This window comes from Otolemur garnettii, unplaced genomic scaffold, assembly GCF_000181295.1.
Source record: "Otolemur garnettii isolate 467f Iridium unplaced genomic scaffold, OtoGar3 scaffold00167, whole genome shotgun sequence".
Taxonomy (NCBI): Eukaryota; Metazoa; Chordata; class Mammalia; order Primates; family Galagidae; genus Otolemur; species Otolemur garnettii.
In genome coordinates, this window is record NW_003852562.1 from 1,344,350 (window position 1) to 1,370,189 (window position 25,840).

The 25,840-nt window shown below is 36.4% G+C and overlaps 1 protein-coding gene across 1 annotated transcript in view; it reads right to left on the reverse strand.

Annotated features, from left to right (window-relative positions):
- Nucleotides 1–25,840, reverse strand: part of NBEA (neurobeachin) — a 719,303-nt gene that overhangs the window by 608,714 nt on the left and 84,749 nt on the right. Inside the window, exons 7-8 of the mRNA XM_003800132.3 lie at nt 12,493–12,612; nt 9,479–9,625 (exon numbers count right to left, since the gene is read on the reverse strand). Of these exons, the coding sequence (XP_003800180.1) occupies nt 9,479–9,625; nt 12,493–12,612 (267 nt within the window). The remainder of the gene's footprint in view (nt 1–9,478; nt 9,626–12,492; nt 12,613–25,840) is intronic.

The window sequence follows — 25,840 nt, forward strand, 5'->3', positions numbered from 1 at the left end:
AGGGCAAACCTGGAGAAGAAGCTGCATCCAGAGCAGGCACAGGACGGCACCCAGAGGAGGGCTGCCTGGGCCCAGCAGCGATAGCCCGAGGGAGGTGAGGACTGCATCTAACAGAAAGCAGCCAGCCAAGGGAGGGCAGGATGCCAGTGGGGGGAGCAGTCATAGGGCGTGAGCGCTGCAGAGACTGGGAAGCACCTGAGTAAGAGAGCTATCCAGCAGGAGATACAGAGTGTGGCTCAAGAAAGAAGCAAGAACATCAGCCCCACAGCATGGGCTGGTGGAGCCTGAGTTGAGGAAGGACTAAGAGGGCATCCATGCCGCCAGCAAAAAATGCCCACACCTGCCTCAGGGGAAGAGGGTATCCAGCTGGAAAATGATGGAAAGACTGAGAAACTGGTATATCCTCCAGACCAAAAGTTCATTATAATGTAAATTCAGTAAACTGGATATTTTTCCTATAGAGAGCATTAGAAAATAGCAAAATTTTAAAGAGGCCTGAGGATCAGATGGTAGTATCACATCAGTGTTTATTTATATCTCTGGTGATTTTATGTTATATAATAATTATGTAGGTCAGGAGCTATGGCTCATGCCTATAATTCCACACTTTGGGAGGCTTGGGAGGAGCATCACTTGAGCCCAAGAGTTCAAGACTGGTCTGCGTAACATGGTAACACCCAGTCTACAAAAAAATTAGTTGGGGTGGTAGCACAGGCCTATAGCCCCAGTTACTCAGGAGTCTGAGGTGGGAGGATCACTTGAGCCCCAGAGTTGGAGGTTGCAGTGAGCTGTGATCAAACCACTGCACCCTGCCTGGGAGACACAGCAAGACCTTGTCACCAAAAATACACACACACACACACACACACACACACACACGAGATATATATATATATATTCATATAAAAGAATGTTCTTATTTCTAGGAACATAACATTTAGGACACTGGGGCATCATGCCAATACTTACACTCAAATGGTTCAGGATAGCCAAATATTATTAATTTTAAAATGGTATTTTTAAACTTCAAATGAGAGTGACAAAAATGAAGGATATATTTCACTTTAAGAGGAACAGAAATGATTTAGTGAAATATTCAACATAAGCAAAAACATCAAACATGTACAGACATGTCTCTGAAGAAAACTAACGCAAGAAAATCAGACAAATACTAAACGCTAGAGTAAAAGAAAATTTTCTTGAAGTATAAGATGCAAATGGCATATGAAAGTGAACGCCATATGTTCAAGAAATTAACTCATAATGACCAACACCAAAGCATATCTAGCAAAACTACTGTATGTAAACAAAGTGAAAAAATTCCTTTGAATATCCATAAAGAGCAAGTGCATTATACTAGAAAGACAGTGGACTGAGATCAGACTTTCAACATCAATGCTTCATGCCAAACAAAAACTAGTATTTATCTTTAAGATGCTCAAAGAAAGAAGAGGTTAGTCAAGGATTTTAAAGCCAGGCAATATGACTTTCAAGTGTAAAGGCCCCTTCTAGACTAACATCACAATGTTAGTGAAATATTATTTCCTTGAGCCCGTCCTGAAGTTCTACTATGGAAGAAGCTGAAACACAGAGAGCCAGTATAGGAAATGCAATAAGCCTGTGAGTACACAGACAGAACCATGATAAAGTAAGAGCTCAACAAAAACAGTGTGTAATAGCTATGTGCTCTCAAGGTAGGTAATAATACTAGTTTGTATCAGTTTGTTGCAGCTTTCACAACAAAGTACCAGAGTCTATTGACAACCAGGTGTTAACAGTGTTGGTTTCTTCTGAAGCTTCTCTTCTTGGTTTGCAGAAAGCCTACCCATCTTTCCTTCTCTGTATCTTCACCTCTGTGTGTGTGTTTGTGTTTTGTATCCTAATTTTCTCCCCTTATAAGGAAGGACACTAGTTCTACAGGATTAGGACCCACTAAGATTATATAACTTAACCTTAATTACCTCTTTAAAGACCCTGTCTCCAAATTCCATCACATTCTGAGTTACTAAGTGTTATGACTTCAATATATGAATTTGGGGGAACACAATTCAGCCCATAATTGTGGGTTTTAAAAATGGCAAGACAGATCATGGAAAGAGCATATGCAAAAAAATTAACTATTTTTGGTAATCATGACAATAGGTATATTGACATTGTTCTTCTGAGACTACTACAATTATAGAACTTTTCTACAATATTCTCCTCCATATACTTGACAACCAATATCTTCAATGCAGAAAAAAATTTAAATTAGAGCAGGTCATATAAATGTCTTAACACAATAACTAAGAAAATGCCATGAAGGCTTATGTTAACCAGTTTGATGAAAATATTTCAAATTGTATATAAAACCAACACATTGTACCCCATGACGACATTAATGTACACAGCGATGATTTAATAAAAAAAACAAAAAAAGAACAAGTCAAGATAGATGACCATCCTCCCTTTTTCTCCTCAACATCCTCGCTTTTCTCCTCATTTTCCTTTGGTCAGTTCACCCCACCTCCTCAACCACCAAACACTGGCTTTCCCAAAGACTCATTTCACAAAGATATTTTGTGTCTGAACTCACTTAATTTATAGCTAAATCCAGTCTTATGGCTTTTAATTCTATTTCCTACCAGTGATAAATTTATAACTCTAACCTAGCTTCTCCCATATTCACTTCTTCTTTATCTAGATGTCTAATGGGCATCTCAAACAACTATGCCCCTAATTGATTTCTTTTCCTTCTTTCTTTTTTTTTTTAATGTTCAGGGCAGCTTTATTGAAATGGGAGGGTGACCCACCTGGGCAGTGCAAAGGTGGCATCAGCACCTGGGGGATGTTAGCGACCCCTTTTATACGGGGACACAGTGGTTGGGCACATTCCACAGATTGCCTGTCAAGTTAAGATCTTTTGGTGCATACTTCTGGTCCTAGAGGATTTTGCCCCAAATGCCATTCAAATGTGATACTACTGAAACTGGTGGCCCTCTAAGTCAACAAAACCTGCTTCCATCTGACCAGTATGTCAGACTTCAAAATGGGCTCAACTTCATCACACCAAGATGGCCTTAAGTAACTCACTCTCTAACACAGGTAAGTAAATTAATTCTAATAATATCGAAGAAACATCCCCTAGTCTTCCTAATCAATTTCTTAATCCTCCTTCCCAGAACTTACTACTTCTAAGTCTTCCCCGTCTAAGTAAATGACAACCCCACAGTTCAGTTGTTCAGGCTGACATTCACGGTTCACTGGCTCCTTTCCATATTCTCTTACTCCCTCAGCCCACATTCAGAGTGACAGGAAATCCTACTGGCTCTATCTCCAAAATTCATCCAAAAGCTGACTCCTTAAGAGTTTTATTTTAATATGCTTTATCAAAAGTCCAATCAAGTTCTAATACCTAATAATACTTTCTAATGCGACTTGCCTCCTCTAAACTATCATCATCCTTCACTGAAATAACTGCAACAACTTCCTAAGAAGGCTCCCTAGGTAGCCTATTTTTTAACACAGCAACCAGAGAGATTCTTTTAAAATTGCCCCAGAACTTCTGACCCTAATTTTTCTGACCAAAAATTTTTTCCATCAATTGCAGAGTAGAAAATACGAAACAATGCTGATTGCTTGTTCCATGTTTTGATTATCCTCTAAAACCAGTGTGCTTTTATTTAATACCCAAAGACCCTCAGATAGATGCTTTCTGCATTATGTACAGAATGCATAAGTGGTTATTTGTGAGAAAATCAGTTTGGTTAGAGCAGGTGTCCTCAAACTACAGCCCATGGGCCACATGCAGCCCACCCAGGACATTCATCTGGCCCGCCGGGTGTTTTTGCCGCCACTGCCTGTCCTACTTAACAGCCTACTCATCCTGGGGTCCGCAGTCCAGGCCACCAATGGTCTGAGGGACAGGGAACTAGGCCCTATTTAAAAAGTTTGAGGACCCCTGGTTTAGAGTATACCCCTCCACACAAGTACTGAATACCCTCCAAAGTGATTTTTATTTATTTTATTTTTGTGTGTGTGTTTGTCAAAGTGATTTTTAATGATGAAGTTGGTTTATACTTTTCTCTTATCAGTGAGGCCTTTATTGTAAGATGATAAAATATAAATAAAGGAGAGAACATAAAGCTAAATTTTGAAATACCTTGCAATGGATACTAACTGCTTGCCACATGAGGTTATATGACAATCAGAAAGTATCTACTAATAATTATAAAAATCAAAACTTTGTTAAAATCTGACTTGCAAGGTTATGCGTAAAAATCCCCTCATAAATTAAGACTTTGTTATATATCTAAGAATTCACAGTTTCATACCAGAATTCTGCAAAATCTTCAAAGAACAGATTGTATCTATATTGCAAAAATCTATTCTATAACCAACCCTATCCAATTCCTTGTACATCCTTTGGTATCTCCCTGATACCAAAGCCAGGAAAAGACACAACAAAAAAATAAAATACAGACCAATATCATTCATGAATATAGACACAGTCTTGAAAGAATAGTCCTACTCTTCACATGGAATTAGGAAAAAAAAAAAAGTCAATGCAATTCTACATAATAAGAAAAAACCTGGAGACATTACCAAACTTCAGGCTATAGCACAAGTCTACAGTGATGAAAATATCATGGTATTGGCATAAAAATAGAGATTTATCCTGTAAAACAGAACAGAGAATCCGGAGATGAAACCAGCCTCATACTGCCACCTGACCTTGACAAAGTAAATAAGCATACACTGGGGAAAAGAATACCTATTCAACATTAGTCTTAGTAAAGCATCACGAGAATGGAGAAGCAAGAATCCTATTTAGTCAATTCTCCTATGAGGACAGTTGATGGCTCATATGTGAATTGAGTGGGGGGGTGGGGAAAGGGGAAAGCAGAGAGAGGGAAGGAGGGAGGGGGCTGGGGGCAGAACGCAATCATAAGAGGGACTTTACCTAACAAATGCAATCAAGGTAAGCTGGTTCTTTGTACCCTCAATGAATCTCCAACAATAAAGAAAAAAAAAAAAGAATACCTGTTCAATAAACTGTTCAATAAACAGTTCTGGAAGAACCTGGTTAGCCATATGTAAAAGATTAAAACAGGACTGCACCTTTCACCACGCACAAAAGTTAACTTTTTTTTTTAAAGTTAACTTACGATGGATAAAAAATTTAAACCTAAGACATAAAAATCCTAGAGTAAAGTATGGGAAAAACTTTTAAAATTGGCCCACAGGAAGAATTTATAAAGACCCCACTGGCAATATCAGCAACAACAAAAATAAATACATGGGACATGGTCAAGTTAAAAAGTTTCTGCACAGGGCGGCACATGTGGCTCAAAGGAGTAGGGCACTGGCCCCATATACCCGAGGTAGTGGGATTCCAGCCCAGCCAAAAACTGCAAAAAAAAAAGGTTTCTGCACAGCTAAGGACACAAACAATAAACCAAAGAGAAAATCTTCAGGATGGGAGAAGATATTTGCATACTACATATCTGAAAAAGGCAAATAACCAGAATCTATAAAGAACTCCAGCAAATTAACAAGAAAAGATCAAACAATCCCATTAAAAACTAGGAAAGAGACATGAAGAGAAACTTTTCCCAGGATGATAGACTTATGGCCAACAAACACATGAAAAATGTTCATCATCTTTAATCATCAGAGAAATGCAAATCAAAGCCACATTGAGATATCACCTAACCTCAGTGAAAATGGCCCATGTCATAAGGCCCCAAAGCAACAGATGCTGGTGTGGATGCAGAAAGAAAGGAGCACTCATACGCTGTGGGTGGGACTGCAAGCCAGTTCAAGCCTGGGGGAAAGTAGTATGGAGAATCCTTGAAGACCTAATAGTAGACCTACCATTTGATACTGCAATCCCACTTACGGGGTATTTACCCAAAGGAAAAAAAGACATTTTATCATAAAACACTACACTTGAATGTTTACAGCAGCACAATTTACAATCACAAAGTCATGGAAACACCCAAGTGTCCTTCAACACATGAATGGATTAATAAGTTATGATATATGTATACTAAGGAATATTACTCAGTCTAAAAAGATGGGGATCTTATATCTTTTTTAAAAACCTGGATGGAACTGAAGACCATTCCCCTAAGCAAAGCATCACAAGAAAGGAAAAACAGGCATCACCTGTACTATGTACTAAACTGGAGCTAGTAGACCAGCACTGAATGCTCACATGTGAAAATAATGTGATGAAGTACAAACCGCAGGAAAGAGGGTAGAGGGGGGTAAATTCCCACCTACCAGGAACATATCATGGGTATAGGCACAATTCCTGGGTAAAGGGAACAACTGCAACTCAGACTTTAACCTTACAAAAGCAAACTATGTACCAAACCCTATGTACCCCATAATAATCTGAACCAAAAAAAATTTCAAAAAATTCATAATCCCGTTCAATAAAATAGAATAGAACTCCCCATTAAACTTATCTTGTCATAAATTTTACTATTTATAGAGTGAGATTTTCTGTACTTTGAATGTCATTTCTAAATCTAATGATTTATTTCATTGACAAGTGATACTCTCCTTTATTTACTGCATATAGAAAATCACAAAGTACAGAATATTCACTTACAGCCTACATTATTCAAAAGTAAATACTTCACAGAAAGAAAATTACCTAGTGTCCTCATCACCAACAGGTCAAAATCGCTTGGGACAAGCTCTATAGAATATATAGTTTGATGATAGTATTTGAAGGGAGAATACATATATTTCATTAATTTCAAGGTTCATATGTTGACATGATACCTACATTAGGCTCAGAATCATAAAGAATATCATGTGATTATCACAATTAAAGGAAGCTGCATATAACTCAAGGTAACACATACAACTACCATATTACTATACAAGACTAAATAATCTGAACCCCACTCATCATTTAAACAAATGCCAACTAACTGTTAATATTCTATGCACCTTAAAAATTTCACTGTAGCCCTCTCTTCACTTACAGGACATCACTTTGCCACCTGCTTGGTTAAGAAAACTGAGACAATATGTGAATAATTCCACTTTTTTTCTGTCAAACACAGTATGATCATTTGCATTCTTTCCTCCATCCCTAAATTCTCTACATTTCTAGAAAACACTTTTTTTTTTTTTTTTTTGGAGACAGAGTCTTGCTCTGTTGTTGTCCAAGTTAGAGTGCATTGGCATGGTCACAGCAACCTGTAACTCCTGGACTCAAGCGATCCTCTTCCTCAGCCTCCTAAGTAGCTGGGACCACAGAAGCATGCCACATGCCCAGCTAACATTTTAGATATTTTGTAGAGACAAAAGATAGGGTATCATTATACTGCTCAGGTTAGTCTCAAACTCATCTCAAGTGATCCTCCCCCTTCAGTCTCTCAAAGTGCTGAGATTATAGGAGTAAGCCACTGCACTCAGCCAAGAAAACTTTTTAAGATTATTTTACCAAAAAATTTTGCTGATGTTTGCCATGGAAGTAATTATACTTTTAATATTTACAAACTGAGAAAATCTATTACCATTAGATTTATAGTCAGGCTCTAATAACAATAAGAGTTGGAACTTTGAAAACTGACCAAAATATTTTTTGACTTAATGCCCAAAATTTAGAGGTATTTTCTTTTAAAAGTTCTGACTTTGTAATGTATTGTCTATTAGGATGTTCAGGATATATTCTGTATCACATGAGTACTTAATATAGACCAAGGTGACAGGGTTACAGCTCATTTTTACTATTGTTATAAAAAATAAAGAGCCACATGACAAATTACTGAGTTTGCCACGCTGGTCAGGACAGTATTTGCTCCTTTCTGAATGGAAGAATTCTAAAACGGATTACTTTCATCCCTTTTCCTTTTTTGATACCAAGAAGCTCCCATCAGTTCCAAAATTTCACATTGCCAATCATATTGGACTTATGGTTTGTAATCTGTATTCTCTCGATATTTTACATTTTTAATATTTTATTTCTTTGCCACTATTTTTGATATTATTCTGTTAGACCTTGAAAAAAGACACTTCAAACACTTTATGAAATACGACAAAGAAGCAGGAAAGTAAAGCAGGGTGCATGCATATGAATCCAAAAATACAAATTACAAAACATTCTTATACAAGGTGAACAGAGACAGAACCAAGAAAAGACCCAACAAAGTAGAGCCAACAAAAATATTCATGGAAGAAAAAGTGGCTATATAAGCACAAATTTATTCCCAGGCTAGTAAACCAAAATGAAATAAATGGGACAGGACAGGTACAGTGACTCAGGCCTATCATCCCAGAAATTTGGGATGGCTGGCTTCCAGGGATTTGCAACCAGCCTATACAATATAGCAAGATTTTGTCTCTACAAAACATTTTAAAAAATAATTAGCCTGACATAGTAGCAAATGCCTGTGGTCCCAGCTACCTGGGAGGCGGCGGAAGGAAGGATTCTTGAGTCCAGGAGTTCAAGGTTGCAGCAAGCTATAATTATTCCACTCCACTCTAGCTTAAGCAACAAAGCAGGGACCCTAACTTGACAAAAAGAAGGTATGGCCAAAATATGAACAAATATTATTAAATTGACATGTAAATAGCAGCACTATTGTTATTCAGTATTACAGTTATTAAAATCACTAAAAACAAAAAAGACCTTTTATAAGAATAAATTCAAACTGATAAAGAACATAAAAATAAATATCAATGCAAAAACACAAAGGCAAAAGAAAGACTGTTTTAAATGTTTAGTACTCCTTTATAACACAATCTTCATATTAATCATTTAAACAGAGTCAATTTTTGAAAAAAATTTCACTTCAGTACAAAGCATGTACTTCCTAGAATTAGAAACACTTTCACTACTATGCATAATTTTCTCTCAGCTCCAAATAGTTTGAATGCCACATTTCCAATGTCATTTAAACAAAACTCTTACATAGTCCCCTTGAGGCATTCTGCACCTTAAAAGCCAACTCATATACATTAAGCCTAAATAAGTCTTTGTTGAAAAGGTTAAGAAAAGCAGAAAGTACACGATAAAGTAAATAAGTGGTTTTGATAAATTATATCCCCACTACTGTATCTACTTACCTAGTACAAAAAAGAAGCTACAATAAAATTAAATAATTTTAGTCACAAATAATATGTTATACTAATTGCCTTCTCAATCTCTATTCTTTCCAAGTTACCACTAATGTTAACAAGTAGTTATTGCATAAGTTCATTATATAATGTATATGTTTTAAAATTTCAGCTTGCAAATAATAAACAATCTAGATTTATAAAATTCTTTCAGAACTGATAACAAAAGGCATGTCATCAATATTACGTAAAGTTCTGAAGAATAAAAAAATTTATGAAGGGAAAATAGTTAAGACAAACTGCACCTTTGAAACAAAAAGAAACATTTAATAAGATGACTCTTAAAACCATATATTTTATCACATTTTAACATCTAAAACTTTCCATAGAATTATAACAATATAGTTATTACTACCTTATATCCAGGTCCTAACTGATGAATTGCAAATATCTGTGCTGGGTTGAGGGCTTCACTGAACACATACACGGCACCAAGCTGACCACAGAACACTCTATTTGCATCAGCAGTTTCTGAAGATCCAAGGAAGCACTTGTCATAGCTCTATTTTAAAAAAAATCATAAAAAAGGTCAAATGTATTACTCCTGATGACAAAATACTTAAAGATACCTGCCTTCCTTAGTATCTTAAAACACAACAATAGGGCAGCGCCTGTGGGTCAAAGGAGTAGGACATCAGCCCCACCTGCAGAGGTGGTGGGTTCAAACCCATCCCTGGCCAAAAATTGCAAAAAAACCCAACACAACAATAATAGAAGAAAGCACCAATTAAAACTTTATTCAATATTTAAAGAATAAATGTCAATAAAGACTTTTTAGAAAAAAAGATTAGTTACACATTTTATATTTATGTTTAAGCAAATAACCAATAACCCCCTACAATCTTCAGATTTAACCATGTTCCAAAATAATTCCAAAATCTAAGTCTTTTCTTTTCAATACACAGTCTTATACGCTAATAAAAGTCAACAAAGCTACTGAGAGGTTTCTTCCACTTGGTAATAAAGAGACTGTCCCCTCTGGAGGGTAGATAAAAAGCAGATTTCATCTCTGTGTTTTAATTCTGACAAAATGATTCTCTTAAATATTTAATGATTGTAGTTCAACTATGAGTATCGAGGGCAGAAAAACCAACTCTTCCTGTAAAGGGACACAGAGAATAGTTTATTTTTTTTTTATTAAGTCATATATACATAGATCACAAATACATTTACACCTTTGTGGGATTCAATGTGTTGATTATTTGTACAAATTGGAGTGCTTACATCCTACTAATTAACATAGCTTACACCTCATTTACTTAATCACAGTGTTAAGACGTTTGTGTTCAATACTTGATAGATTTGACTTATACCCTTGCAATATGTTCCATAGGTGTGGTCCCACCATTAACCCTCCCTCTATGAAACCACCCCCCTCCCTTCAACTTCGCAAGCCACATGTGGTTTCTATTGCACATTCTTCTCTGGTTCTGTTTGAGTATAAAAGAACTAAAACAAAAAACGTTTAAAAATGTAAAAACCAAGATTCTTAGCTCTCAGTTCATTCAAAACCAGAAATAAGTGGAGGATCAAAATTGGCCCATATGTGCCCACTCCTAATCTAGGGATAAACTATGGACTAGTTAACACAGTGCTAGCTAAAAGAATCCCATACAGAAGAGCCAATCCTTGCCCCTCAGGAGATTAAAGTTTAGAAACATACAGACAACATTAAGTAGTGAATTTTGTTAAAACCAGCAAGTTAGGGCTCGGCACCTGTGGCTCAAGTGGCTAAGGCGCCAGCCACATATACCTAAGGTGGCAGGTTCGAATCCAGCTCGGGCCCGCCAAAACAACAATGACGGCTGCAACCAAAAACAATAGCCGAGCATTGTGGCGGGTGCCTGTGGTCCCAGCTACCTGGGAAGCTGAGGCAGGAGACTCGCTTGAGCCCAGGAGTTGGAGGTTGCTAAGAGCTGTGATGCCATGGCACTCTACTCAGGGGGATAGCTTGAGGCTCTGTCTCAAAAAAAAAAAAAAACCCAGCAAGTTATTATAAAACCAGGTATACTGGAAGAGTTGTATATGATTGGGCTTGGAGGCATGGTGGGCATTAAAACATTCTTTTACTTTGGCTCTAATAGATCAAGATGGAGAAAAAGCAAGAACCCAAACAGGAAAATCCCTTTAAAGTTTTAACTCTCGATGTCAGCTACCTAGAATCCAACTGAGTCATCTCATCTACTGCCAACATGCTGGTGGAAACTAATAATCTCTTCTAAGTGCAATAAGTCATTTAACTGAATGATATTCCTGATTCTGTATTCATTTCCCTTCAAAATATTCTCAGTAATGTAGGCAAACTGATGCTTTTAAAAATATTAGCAGACATCACTTCTCTGCTCAGAATCTTTCAAGGATTTTTTTAGTGAGGAACGATGGGAATGGCCAGGCATTATTGTTGATGAAGTTTATATGATTTTTACCCTCTATTAGCTGTCTAACCTCATCTTTTAACTTTATTCTGCCCCTTGTACTCTCTGTGCCAGATAATTTGACTGCCTAGTGCTTCCTTGAACTCTCCAATTTGCATCAAAGCCTCTGTGCTCATGGTTTCCAATAAATGGAATATGCAAATATCAACCTGACGTGTTCACTCAACTCTTCTCATTAAAATCATCGCTACATGATCTGGCTTTTCCCTGACCTAAAACTACATTTTCTATATCCCTACTTTATTTTTTCCATAGCAAACATCACTATGAGATTAATAATAGTGATTCTCTGTCATACCAAATCCTTCTTTGTAAGGTCTTCCCTCCATTTAAATAAGGGGTAAAACACATTTTTTAGTGCTTGGGATTCTAGAAAAAAGAAAATACTGCATTGATGTTTTTTGACTTAAGATACTTAAGAAGGGGGATCGGAGCGGGGGGGGGGATTCGATGGAAGGAGGATAAACAGTGGGACCATTCCTATGGTTCATATTCCAAGGGTACACGTCTAATTTATTAAGTATAAAGTATAAATGTCTTAACACAATTAAGTAAATGAGGTGAAGGCTATATTAACTAGTTTGATGTAAGCATTCCCAGTTATATATAAAATCAACATATTGTACCCCATAAAGGCTTAAATGTACATATTATCTATGTGTTTATGACATAATAAAAAAACTTTTTTAAAGTTAATTCAACAGGAAAAAAAGATATTTAAAAATTTGGTCAAGTACTTTTCCTGTTTTTGTAATGCTAACCAGATCTTTTAGCAATTTATATATACTAAAAGACGGAAAGAATCACTTTAAAAAAAGAATAAGCCTTTAAAGTTTCTACATTTCACCAAACTATTTTATTATTAAATTCATGTCAAGTGGTAGGTCATATTCTCAAATACATTAAAGTATATATTGAAAAATAAAAAACTTACATCATTTGTATTCACATGCCATGCCATATCCCCATAAGATACCAGCTGTCCGTTAACATAACACCGAATTTCACTGTTCCTCCATCGATTGTAAATGTGGACAATGCTGATCATGTACCACTTAAATAAAAAAATTATAGATATCAACATGAAATGTTTGGTTATTAAATGCAATTACAATATTCATAAAACCCTATGAGAAAATGCCTGAAGGTCTATTAATGACCATGCGATACCACTTCCCAAGGTTCTCCTTCCCATTGCTCATTTCACAGATGAAAGAAGTGGCACACGAAGAATAAATGTGAGATGGAAACAAAGCTAGACCCACTCAACCCCAGACTGACACCCCTTCCACTAAACCGAGATCCAAAATTACAGAAATACAATTATATTCTTGCTCATTTAATAACATTTACACTGTGTCAAGCACTCCAGATACCCAAGGCAGACCATACAGACCATGGGTCCAGTTATTCTGGAATTTATGATCTAGTAAAAGGGACATATACAACACAATTAAACAAATACAGAATTATAAGTCATGATGATTACAGTAGGGATAAACAATACAGTGTAAGCTGAGAAAGAATACAACAGTATTCTACTTTGGATTACATGGTCAGGAAAGACCTCTCAGGAAAACAGCATTATAAGATTTATAAAATTTAGATGCTTTTAATTCCATAATTTTTATTTATTAAAACTAGTAACAATTATGTATTTAATAATGTGTGAATGTTAATAATAATGTATTCATATTGAGTTCTCATTTTCTATTTACTGGTCGTTACTAAAAGCATTTTGAGTGTCTATCTTGATATGAGATAATTTGAGTTCTGTAACAATTTGTGATCTAACAATTGGCCTTTTGAGAGTTAATAGCCTGGCTCAGCACCTGTATATCAGCGGCTAAGGTACCAACCACATACACTAGAACTGGTGGGTTCAAACCCAGCACAGGCCTGCCAAACAACGTCACCTACAACCAAAAAATAGCCAGGCGTTGCGGCAGATACATGTAGTCCCAGCTAGTTGGGAGGCTGAGGCAAGAGAATTGCTTAAGCCTAAGAGTCTGAGATTGCTGTGAGCTGTGACACCACAGCACTCTACCAAGGGTGACAGAGGGAGATTCTGTCAAAAAAAAAAAAAAGTTAATAGTCTAAATGCAGGGAATAAACAAATTTTTTTTCTGAAGTACATAAAAATACAGATGATTTACAGATACTTGAACAAGTAGGCCTGGGGGGTCAGGGAGATTGTTTTTTTTTTCCCCAAAAATAAAATATAAAGTACCAACTTTGTTCTATAGATTATTTAAGTGCACTATTCAATTATTTCATATGTACATATTTTGAGAAAGATAAAGATACAATTGCAATAGCATTTCTCAATCACAGAAATATTAGTTATCTTAAGGTGTCTGAAACATTTTGAACAGAATTCAATTTTATTCATTTCTCTTTAGAAAATAAAAATAATGAACTGAACCCAGAGAAGGAATAAAAAATAATAATGTTGCAGAATGAAAAATGAAGGTCAGATCAAACTATTTAAATAAGTAAAACAAGTATCCTTCACGTTTCATTCTAGATCCTCTTTAATTCATTGCAAATTGAGTCTTTCACTTGATCAAAAAGCAACATATACGTTAGTCCTCATTAAAATCAGAAGTGGAAAATATTTACTGTATTCATTTTACAGCTGTTTCTAAATATTATAAAATTATCAAGAAGTCATAAAAATGTGTTAAATACATTTAAGAACTATCTTACAGAAATATGAAAGTGGAAAAATTAAGATGTTTGGAAATACAAGCAGAATGCTACCTAATGATACAGAGACACAATCTGCCTTCTAGAGTATGATATTAAAAACTAAGTTTCTAATAAGAAAACCACAAATAAATGCTTAGATGCATGGGTACAGGCAAAGATTTCTTGCCCAAAGATGGTTAAATATTAAATTTATATTGACTGGCATACCTAATATCGAAAACTACTCATTCAACAAATATTTATTGAGTTGTTATTACTCCAGATAATTTAGTGCACTGGGCAGGATGAATTGGAATTCACATAGACATGAATTGGGTTCCCAAGTTCCTAGTTCTGAGGTTTGGTGAATTATTTAGCATCTTTGTTCTTATTTCCATCTCTAAAAAGGGGAAAATAATAATGTATACCTTACAGAGTCACTGTGAATGTTATACATAATAAATACTGTTTAAAAACTATGAAGAACAGTTCCTAATACATATTTGGCACCCATACATAAGACACTGTTACCTAAATTTCTGATATTTTATCTAATATGCCATCACAATGAGATTTATTTCTTCTAAAACTGACATTGTTGACCTCTCAGAGTCATTCACTCATTAAAAAAATTTACTGAGAGCTTACTTTATGCCAAGTACCTCACCCACTCTCAGATTGAGGGTGTTTAACCACATGCAACATACACCCTTAAGTTTCAGAAGAGAAACCAACATGAAAACAACAGAGAGTATCTAAACTACAGCCATGGGAGCAAGAAAAGCAGTAACTGAGAATAGCAAGGAAAGGAAAGATAAACAGAGAAGGTTATCACAGAAGAATTCACTGAAAGAGTGAAATGAAACTTAAGACTAAACTTCAAGGATACAAAGAAATTTTTGAGCAAACAGGAGTAAATAAACATTGATTCCAGCAGAGGAATCTTAATATGGCACAGCACAGAGGCTTGCCGAAACTTTCCCCAGTGTTTAGGAAAAGGTAAAAAAGCAAATTGTGAAGAGACTTGTAGGACACCTTTAGGAAACTGGCCTTTGATTTTTCTATAATGTGTCATCACTAAAGAATTCTGGCCAGGAAAGTGATATGACATCTCCATAGTTTAAGAAAAAAAACAGCAGCAGCGTAGGGGGAGATGATTAAGCAAGGACAGAAAAAGATAATCCTGAAAACCACTGAAAAGGTTTAGGGGAAATACTACAGGAGTCTGAATTAGAGTCGTTGGTAATTTAAAAGAGGGATTAACTAAAAGAACTTATGAGAAGTGTTCATAAAGAAAGGTTGAGTCCAAAAGGGTCCCCATTTTTCACTTAGGTAGTAGCAAAATTAACTTAAGATAATTTATACAGGAAGATGATGATTTGGAGTTATCAAACAAAGAGTTTGCTTTTGGTTATACTAATCTATAATGTAATTAAATGAATGTATGATGAAAGAAAGAATTTATCTCAGTTAATGCCATAGTACTTATTTATAGGAAAACACTTTCCTGTTATCTTTCCAAGGCATATCAAAATGGACTCTATGGATAATAGGCAAAAGTGAGTTTTTAAATGTTTCAAAAGAACCCAACTTTTGACTTGATATTGCTTGACAAAATGAAATTATAATAAACTTGGAAACTACATATGTATGTTGATTCTGTGTATGTATAACAAGGTATACATTTAGTTTAAGACACAAAATTCAAATTTATGAAAAAAGAACACAACCACAAACATGAAATAAAAGAGCCACATGAAAAATTAATTATGTATATATAACTTAAAAATATAGAAATAAATTTAAGATAAAAACAGAATGGTATTTACACAAATATCAATAGCAGCTACAACAAATTAAGCATTTACTATATATGAAGTAATATGTTAATGGTTTACACCCATTTTCACAAGGTCAGACGTGGTATTAGTGGTATAGCTGAGAAAGTAAAAATTTTAATGTAAAAGTTTCTTTATGAAAGGTGAGTAAACCCTTTATCACTAAGACCCCATCCTCTGCGCCACACAGCTGACATCGCTGCCTGAGCTCCGCCTCCTGTCAAATCAGCAGGGGCACTACATTTGCATAGGAGCAGAGAACTCTGAAGTGAACTACACATGTGAAGAATCTACTGCAGGGCTCCCCCTGATTCTGCATCATGATGAGCTGTATAATTATTTCATTATGTAATACAAGGTAATAATAAAAGTAAAGTGCACAATGAATGTAATAAACTTCAATCCTCCCCAAAACGTAGCCTCACCCTGCTGCTGGTCTGTGGAAAAATTCTTTTCTATAAAACTAGTCTCTAGTACCAAAAAGACAGGGTACTGCTGCTTTATTATTAAGAACAATAACAACTTGAGCATCCATGGAAAATTAAAAGGAAGGAAAAAATAAAGAATGAATTTATCATGAATCATGAAACAGTAAAATCCAGTGATTTTCAAGGTTTATGAGAATTTTTACAGGTTTTTTTGGAACCCACATCCCTCCTCAACCCTGCTCCTACCAATGCCCCTTAGAATGTATTTACAAAAGGAAACACTGAAAGGATAAAAGAGAAATAGTGAGAACAGAGTTAAATTGCTTTTTATTGGTTGATGAGAATTTCATTTGTTTGTAACTTCTAATTTTTCTTATTTAAACTCTTTGAATCACTTTTTGCTAAAATTCTCTAGTAAGAAAAAATGACCTAGAATATTTGTGAAAAACAGATATTCCTACTATGAAAATTATAATTCTAACAATCTACATTTCTAGCCAGTTCCACTGAAATTCAAAATAATTTGGCAAACTACCTCATCTCAATTCTATTAAACCAGCATTTCCAGAGGAAAGGCAATGGCATTTATATGAAAACTATTGGGACCTACATTGAAAGAAAAAAAATAGAACATATCATTCTAATGAAGTTTATTTATTTAGAATCATTGTTTTTAAACCATTTGCTAAGTATATGTCAATGACTGACTGTTAAATATGCATTCTTAAATAGAAAATAACTATTACTATCCATTAAATATAAAGCAAAAATATTTAATAGAATCATGGTAAAATTTTAAAAATATTTTAAAATACCACACCAAATAATACTTTTCTTCTGTAAGGGGCAAAACAGACACAGGATCATAAGTAAACTAGAAAACAAACAAAAAAGAAAGAAAAAAAAAAGAGAGAAAAAAATGATGACACCAGATCATACATGTTTTATTTAAACTATTAATCATAAAAGGTAAGGCAATATTCCAGTGAGCAGGAGGTACTCTCCCTTTAAAAGGACAATAATCTCACTGTCATAATATCCAAAAAGAACCCTGGACCTGGAAAGGGGGCGAGGCCTAAACACGTGGGAATGGGAACTTCTATACATCCATCTCTGTTTTCTTGATTCTGGACTGTCAGAGGATTTGTTACTCTGACACAAAAATGGACTCTGGCAAATAGGCAGAAACATCTCTCTAGAAAACCTCAGTTGATCCTGAATAAATTATATCTTACAAATCTAGTTATACAGTTACATATTTCTCTGTACTTTCTCTTATCTTGTTAGCATTAGAACAGTTTCTAAAATGCATCTTGACTTGGTCTCTGCTATTCTTCAGGATATTAAATAAAGATCTATTTCATGGACAAAACATTAACATTAGAGCAACATCTCTCTCCTTGAAGCCAGCTTTACTGAAGCAGCAGAAATTAGCAAAACCTCCAATCTCAGGATGCAAGATTCAGAATTATTAAGAGTAGATGAATCTTCCTCAAGATAAGTCTCTCTGCATTAACAAATATGGAAGTGTAAGATACAACATTTATAAAAAGAGCCAATTACTTATGAATCTACAGCACACAGATACACCCTCACACACACACAAGCAAACAAGTTTGAGGTCTGAATTTCTGGTCTAAAAAGTAGTTGTAATTGATACAGAAAAGGTTAGCAGAAGAAAAGGGAAAAAGAAAGAGAAGATAAAGAAGAGAAGTGAGCTGAAGAAGGGGAGAGGAACAAGCAGGATAAAGAGGATGGGTCAAGAAGGAGGAAAGAGAAGAAAAAGATGAGGGAGGAGAGGGAACAAGAAAAGAATAAGAAAATAGTAATTAAAACAAAATTTCTTCAAATGTTCTTCAAACATAATTCTTCAGAATCAAAATAACATAAACCTCATATGTGCTCACAGTTCTGAAGAATTATGAAGTTTGCCTTTCATAAGTATACTTCATTTATTCATAAATGTACACAATTATTTATCAATAGAAATTTTCTTTAATTTGCCTTTAATAATTCTTTCCACTAATAATATAATTGTTATTGTACTTTAATAATGTTTTAATAGATATACAAAAAAGTATGTAAAGAAACTTCATAATTTTTAAATTATATAAAACTTGTATGTTATATATAAAGTACAATAATATATGATTATGGATAAATTATATATAATATATACCATAATTTTAGAATGGAAATGAAGATACAAAAAAAATGTATTAGTTGTTGGCATTCTAATTAACTGTTTTCTATCAATAAACAAAAACTGGTAAACAGGATGGGAGAGGAGGCAAGATGTCTGACTTGAGCCAGCTTTCCACAGAGGCTCCCATCCAGAAGGAAAGTTAAAGGACAGAAGTTTAGCAAGTAACCTGATGGTTTGGAGCTAAGCCAAGAGAGAAGGTTGAAGAGCACACATCACCCTTGCTGAGGTGAGGTGTGAACCAAAGGAAACAAATAAATAGGTACAAAATCTATTGCCAAGTGGACAGGAGTCCCCTCCCACATGACAATAGCTCACAGTATACTTTCTACAAACAAGTGAGCAGAATTCAGATCTCCTCCTATTTTATCCCATGAGAGACTAGAACTCCTTCCCCAGAGGATCCACTAGTGTGCCATGGCACTCTTCCGCCAGGCATAAAACTGAGCATAGATTCTACCCCCAATTCTGAACCCTAACACTCCCCTCCACTCTCACCCCAAGGTTGGGAAGCCTGTCCCCTGTGTAGTCCAGGCTCCTAGGCAGTTTCTTGAGGGGTGTGGATAGGGCATGGGCTGTTGCAGGTCTATGCTGGTTCTGCAGCACAGGTGTGGAGTGGGGACTGTAGAGCAAGGGAGCCATATGGGAGAGAGAGAAGCAGTGCCCGGTGGCACAGTGCAACAGCGGTAGAGGCAGGAACAATAGGGCTCACACCCTTGGAAATACCCTTTCTCTTAGCAACCAGAGGGAGCTGGGCCTACTCTAGTCTGGTTGCAGCCACTAGCAGAACAGAGCTGGGACGGAAACACAGGCCCTGTGAGCAAAGGGTATGCCTGAGGCAGTACCTGCCCAGGCAGGGCATGGCAGGGACAGAGAATAGAATTCATGGGTGCAGAGGCGACATACTCCCAGGGCAGGGCTGAGTCAGAATGGCTGATTTTGTGAGCCCAAGATGCAACCAGCCCCCAGGGGAGCATAGGTGGGACAAAAGCAAGTGTGGCAGCCACACCAGCCCAGGGAGGGGCAGGAACTGAGAGACATTGGTAAACTCTAACCATGCCCACCCCAACACAGAGTGCAGTAGATACTGAGACAACAGCTCTGGGAGAACTGGCACAGCGGCAGCAGCATAGAGTAGGGCTAAGTCACAGTTTCTATGAACTCAAACAGCACCTGGCCAGAAGGGCAATATAGCCAGGACAGAAACACAAATTCTGTGAGAATATAAGTGGCAGCAACATCAATCTGGGGCACGGCTGGAACTGAGTGAAACTCCCCAGCTTCCATTAAATACTCAAGGTTGTCAGGCTTCAGTTCCCGCTGCCAGCTGGTGGCAGAGTGTGGCGGCCTGGCCGAGGAGACAAGGATTTCCCTGTGACTCAGGCAGGCACAAACCCCTGGAACATCTGCTCATTGGAAGGAATTGGGTCACAGCCCTGTGGGGTTACCAGTGACTGGGTGTGATAGAGGTGCAAGGTGGAGAAGGAGGCATCAACCTCCCTGGACTAATTCATTTGCTGCGTGGGCCCTTTCAATTCCATGGAGCAATGGAGCAAGTCATACTTGAGCTGCCAGCAGACCCCTGCTATCTAGTTGCTGGAAACCTATTGAACTCTCCTACTTGAAACTGGGTGTTGACTTGGGAAATTGATTTGGAACTCTTGATCTGGGCCAGTCACCTGAGGATCATTCAGGGTGATACCCTGGTTGTGTTAATGTGGGAAGATTTGATTTTCCTTCTCCAGTTGTTGCCCATGGGGGGGTGGGGTGTCTTAGTTGCTGGTATTTCTCCACAGATGAGACATCAACCAAGAGTTACTGATTCACTAGGATTGAACAGAGACCAGCTAAAAATAAGACAGAGACACTTAGCCCCACCACACCAAGCAGGTGCCCAGTATCTCAGGCCATAGTACTGTATGGATCCTTTGCAAAGCTATAGGGAAAAAGCTGCAGTCACCAGTCCCAGCTCTTGGGCACAGGACTGGTTAATCACTACTCCAGGATCCCCCCCCAATTTTACCTTATCTGCTCATCTAGCCAAATGATGAAAAATAAACATGGAGCAGAATCAGTGAGAGAACTCTGGCAACATGAATAATCAGAGTAGATCAACTCCCCCAAGGAACGACAAGGTAGACACATCAGAAGATCCCATTCATAAACAAATAGCTAAGATGTGAAAAATTGAATTCACAATTTAGATTATAAATAAGATTAACAGAATGGAGGTAAAGTTGGAATTAAAATTTCAAGGAGCATTTCAAAAGTTGTTTCAAGAATTCAAAGACAAAATCACAAAAGATTTTGACACAATGATGCAAGAACTTGCAGCCCTCAAAGATCTGAGAAATATAGTAGAATGCCTCCATAACAGAATGGAGCAGGCAGAAAAAAGGATTTCAGACATTGAAGACAAATCTTTTGAACACCCCAAAAAGCTCAAAAAGGAAGAGAAGTGGAGAGCAAAAATGGATCATTCTCTCAGAGAGCTCTGGGATAATTCAAAAACTAATATTCGCCTTATAGGAATTCCTGAAGGCAACTAGGTTGCTTTGAAAGGCCAAGATGCTCTACTCAAAGAGATAATGGAGGAGAACGTCAGAAACATGGCAAGAGATTCTGAAATTCAGATAGCAGACAGATTCAGAAACCCAGCACGATTCGACCCAAATAAAGCATCTCCCAGACACATTATAATTAAATTTGCCAAAGTTAATAGGAAGGAGAAAATTCTGCAAGCAATTAGAAGTAAGAAAACCATAACCCACAAGGGGAAGAATATTAGAATGACTGCAAATCTCTCTGCTGAAACCTTTCAGGCTATAAAAGGGTGGTCATCAACTTTCAATCTCCTAAAACAAAATAACTTTCAACCCAGGATCCTATATCCAGCTAAACTGAGTTTCATTTATGATGGAGAAATTAAATACTTTAATGACATTCACACATTGAACAAATTTGTTATAACTAAATCAGCCTTCCAGGATATTTTCAGACCTATCCCCATAATGACCAGCACAATCCTCCACCACATAAGTAAACTCACACAGAAAATTTTGATCAACTTCCAACATCCACAGTAGTGAAAGGATTAAAGATGTCCACTGGAATTTCGAAAAACTGGATACTCAAAATTGTAACAGGCTTATCAATATTCTCAATCAATCAATCAATGTGAATGGCTTACACTGCCCTCTAAACAGGCACAGGCTGGCTGACTGGACACAAAAACTCAGGTCAGATATCAGCTGCATATAAGAATCCCATCTTACCTTAAAAGACAAATATAGACTGAGGGTGAAGGGCTGGTCATCTATAATTCAGGAAAATGGAAATCAGAAAAAAGCAGCTGTTCTAATTTTATTTACAGATACAATGGGCTTTAAACCACAAAAAGCAAGGAAAGATAAGGATGGTCACTATTTGTTAAGGATAACACTCAACATAAAGATATTTCAATTATTAACATTTATGCAACCAACCAGAATGCTCCTCAATTTATAAGAGGGATTCTAACAGACACAAGCAAGTTGATTTCCTCCAGCATCGTAATAGTTGGGAGATTTTAACACCCCTTTGGCAGTGTTGGATAGATCTTCCAGTAAGAAACTAAGCAAAGAAATTTTAGACTTAAACATAACCATATAACAATTGAATTTAACAGACATCTACAACACATTCCATCCTAACAAAACTGAATACACATTGTTCTCATCAGCCTATGAAACATCTTCCAAAATTGATCATATCTGAGGTCACAAGACTAACCTCAGCAAATTTAAAAGAATAGAAATTATTACTTACACCTTCTTGGACCATCATGGAATAAAAGTAGAACTCAGTAACAATAGGAATCTACATCCTCATACAAAAACATGGAAACTAAATAACCTTATGCTGAGTGATAGCTGGGTCACAGATGAGATTAAGAAGGAAATTACCAAATTTCTAGAACATAATGATAATGAAGATACCAGTTATCAGAACCTCTGGGATAACACAAAGGCAGTCCTAAGAGGGAAATCTATAGCACTGCAAGCCTTTTTCAAGAGAATGAAAAGAGAGGAAGTTAACAACTTAATGGGACATCTCAAGCAACTAGAAAAGGAAGAACATTCTAATCCCAAACCCAGCAGAAGAAAATAAATAACCAAAATTAGAGCAGAATTAAATGAATCATGAAAACAAAAGGACTATTCAACAGATCAATAAATCAGAAACTAGGTTTTTTGAAAAGGTGAATAAAATAGATAAACCTTTGGCTAACCTAACCAGGAATAAAAGAATAAAATCTCTAATTTCATCAATCAAAAATGGAAATGATGAAATAACAACAGACTCCACAGAAATTAAAAAAATCCTTAATGAATATTACAAGAAACTCTATTCTCAGATATACAAAAATCTGAAGGAAACAGACCAATATTTGGAAGCATGCCACCTCCCAAGACTTAGCCAGAATCAAGTGGAAATGTTGAACAGGCCTATATCAAGTTCTGAAATAGCATCAACTATACAAAATCTCCCTAAAAAGAAAAGCCCAGGACCAGATGGCTTCACATCAGAATTCTACCAAACATTTAAAGAGGAACTAGTACCTCTAGTATTTAACCTTTTCCAAAATATAGAAAAAGAAGGAATACTACCCAACACATTCTATGAAGCAAATGTCACTTTGATACCCAAACCACAAAATACCCAACAAGAAAAGAAAATTATAGACCAATATCACTAATTGATATTAATGCAAAAATATTCATAAGATCCTAGCAAACAGAATCCAGCAATACATCAAACAAATTAACCACCATGACCAAGTGGGTTTTATCCCAGGGTCTCAAGGCTGGTTCAATATATGTAAATCTATAAATATAATTCAACACATAAATAAAATAAAAAACAAAGACCATATGATTCTCTCAACTGATGCAGAAAAACCTTTTGATAATATCCACCATCCTTTAATGATCAGAACACTTAAGAAAATGGGTACAGAAGGGACATTTCTTAAACTGATAGAAGCCATCTACAGCAAACCCACAGCCAAAATTGTTTTGAATGGAGTTAAACTGAAGTCATTTACACTCAGGTTAAGAATCAGGTAAGGTTGCCCATCATCTCCACTGCTTTTTAACATTGTAATGGAAGTCTTAGCCATTGAAATCAGGCAAGAAAAGGCAATCAAGGGTATCCATTTACGGTCAGAGGAGATCAGACTTTCACTCTTCGCAGACGATATAATTGTATATCTGGAAAACACCAGGGACTCTTCTACAAAACTCTTAGAAGTGATCAAGGAATACAGCAGCATCTCAGGTTACAAAATCAACACTCATAAATCTGTAGCCTTTATATATACCAACAGCAGCCAAGCTGAAAAAGCAGTCAAGGATTCTATTCCGTTCACAGCAGTGCAAAAGAATATGAAGTATTTGGGAGTTTACCTAACAAAGGATGTGAAAGATCTCTATAAAGAGAACTATGAAACTTTAAGAAAAGAAATAGCTAAACATGTTAACAAATGGAAAAACATACCATGCTCATGGCTGGGAAGAATCAACCTTGTTAAAATGTCCTTACTACCCAAAGCAATACACAATTTTAATGCAATCCTTATTAAAGCTCCACTGTTACACTTTAAAGATCTCAAAAAAATAATGCCTTGTTTTATATGGAAACAGGAAAAAACCTCAAATAGCCAAGACATTACTCATAAATAAAAACAAAGCAGGAGGAATCATGCTACCAGACCTCAGAGTATAGTATAAATCCATAGTGATCAAAACTGCATGGTACTGGCACAAAAACAAAGAGGTAGATGCATGGAACAGAATAGAGAACCAAGAGATGAACCCAGCTACTTAACATTATTTGATCTTTGATAAGCCAATTAAAAACATTCAGTGAGGAAAAGACTCCCTATTTAACAAATGTTAAATGCTGGGAGAATTGGCTGGCAACCTGTAGAAGACTGAAACTGGACCCACAGCTTTCACCCCTAACTAAGATAGACTCTCACTAGATTAAAGATTTAAACTTAAGACATGAAACTATAAAAATACTAGAAGAAAGTGCAGAGACAACACTTGAAGAAATCGGTCTGGGTGAACATTATATGAGGAGAATCCCCCAAGCAACTGAAGCAACACCAAAAATACCATTAATACATTACTGGGATCGGATCAAACTCAAAAGCTTCTGCACAGTCAAGAATACAGTAAGTAAAGCAAGCAGACAGCCCTCAGAATGGGAGAAGATATTTGTAGGTTATGTCTCTGACAAAGGATTAATAACAAGAATTCACAGAGAACTCAAACATATTAGCAAGAAAAGAACAAGTGATCCCATCTCATTGTGGGCAAGGGCCTGGAATAGAAACGTCTCTGAAGAAGACAGGTGCACAGCCTACAGACACATGAAAAATGCTCATCACCCTTCATCATCAGAGAAATGCAAATCAGAACTACTTTCAGATATCATCTAACTCCAGTAAGATTAGCCCACATCATAAAATACCAAAACCAGAGATGTTGGTGTGGATATGGAGAAAAGGGAACACTTCTGCACTGCTGGTGGGAATGCAAACTAATAAGTTCCTTTTTGGAAAGATGTTTGGAAATCTTTAGGGATCTAAAAATAGACCTGCCATTTGATCCTTCAATTCGTCTACTAGGTATATATCCAGAAGACCCCAAATCACTTTATAACAAAGACATCTGCACCAGAATGTTTATTGCAGCCCAATTCATAATTGCTAAGTCATGGAAAAAGCCCAAGTGCCCATCGACCCATGAATGAATTAATAAATTGTGGTATATGTACCATGGAATGTTATGCAGCCTTAAAAAAGATAGAGACTTTACCTCTTTCATGTTTACACGTCTGGAGCTGGAACATATTCTTCTTAGTAAAGTATCTCAAGAATGGAAGAAAAAGTATCCAATGTACTCAGCCCTACTATGAAACCAATTTATAAACACCCAAACTTTCATATGAAAGCTATAACTGAACTATAGCCTAAGAAGAAAGGGAAAGAGGAGAGAGAGAGAAGGAGAGGTGGGAGGAGGGAGGGTTATTGGTGGGACCACATCTACGGTGCATTTTACAAGGGTACAAGGT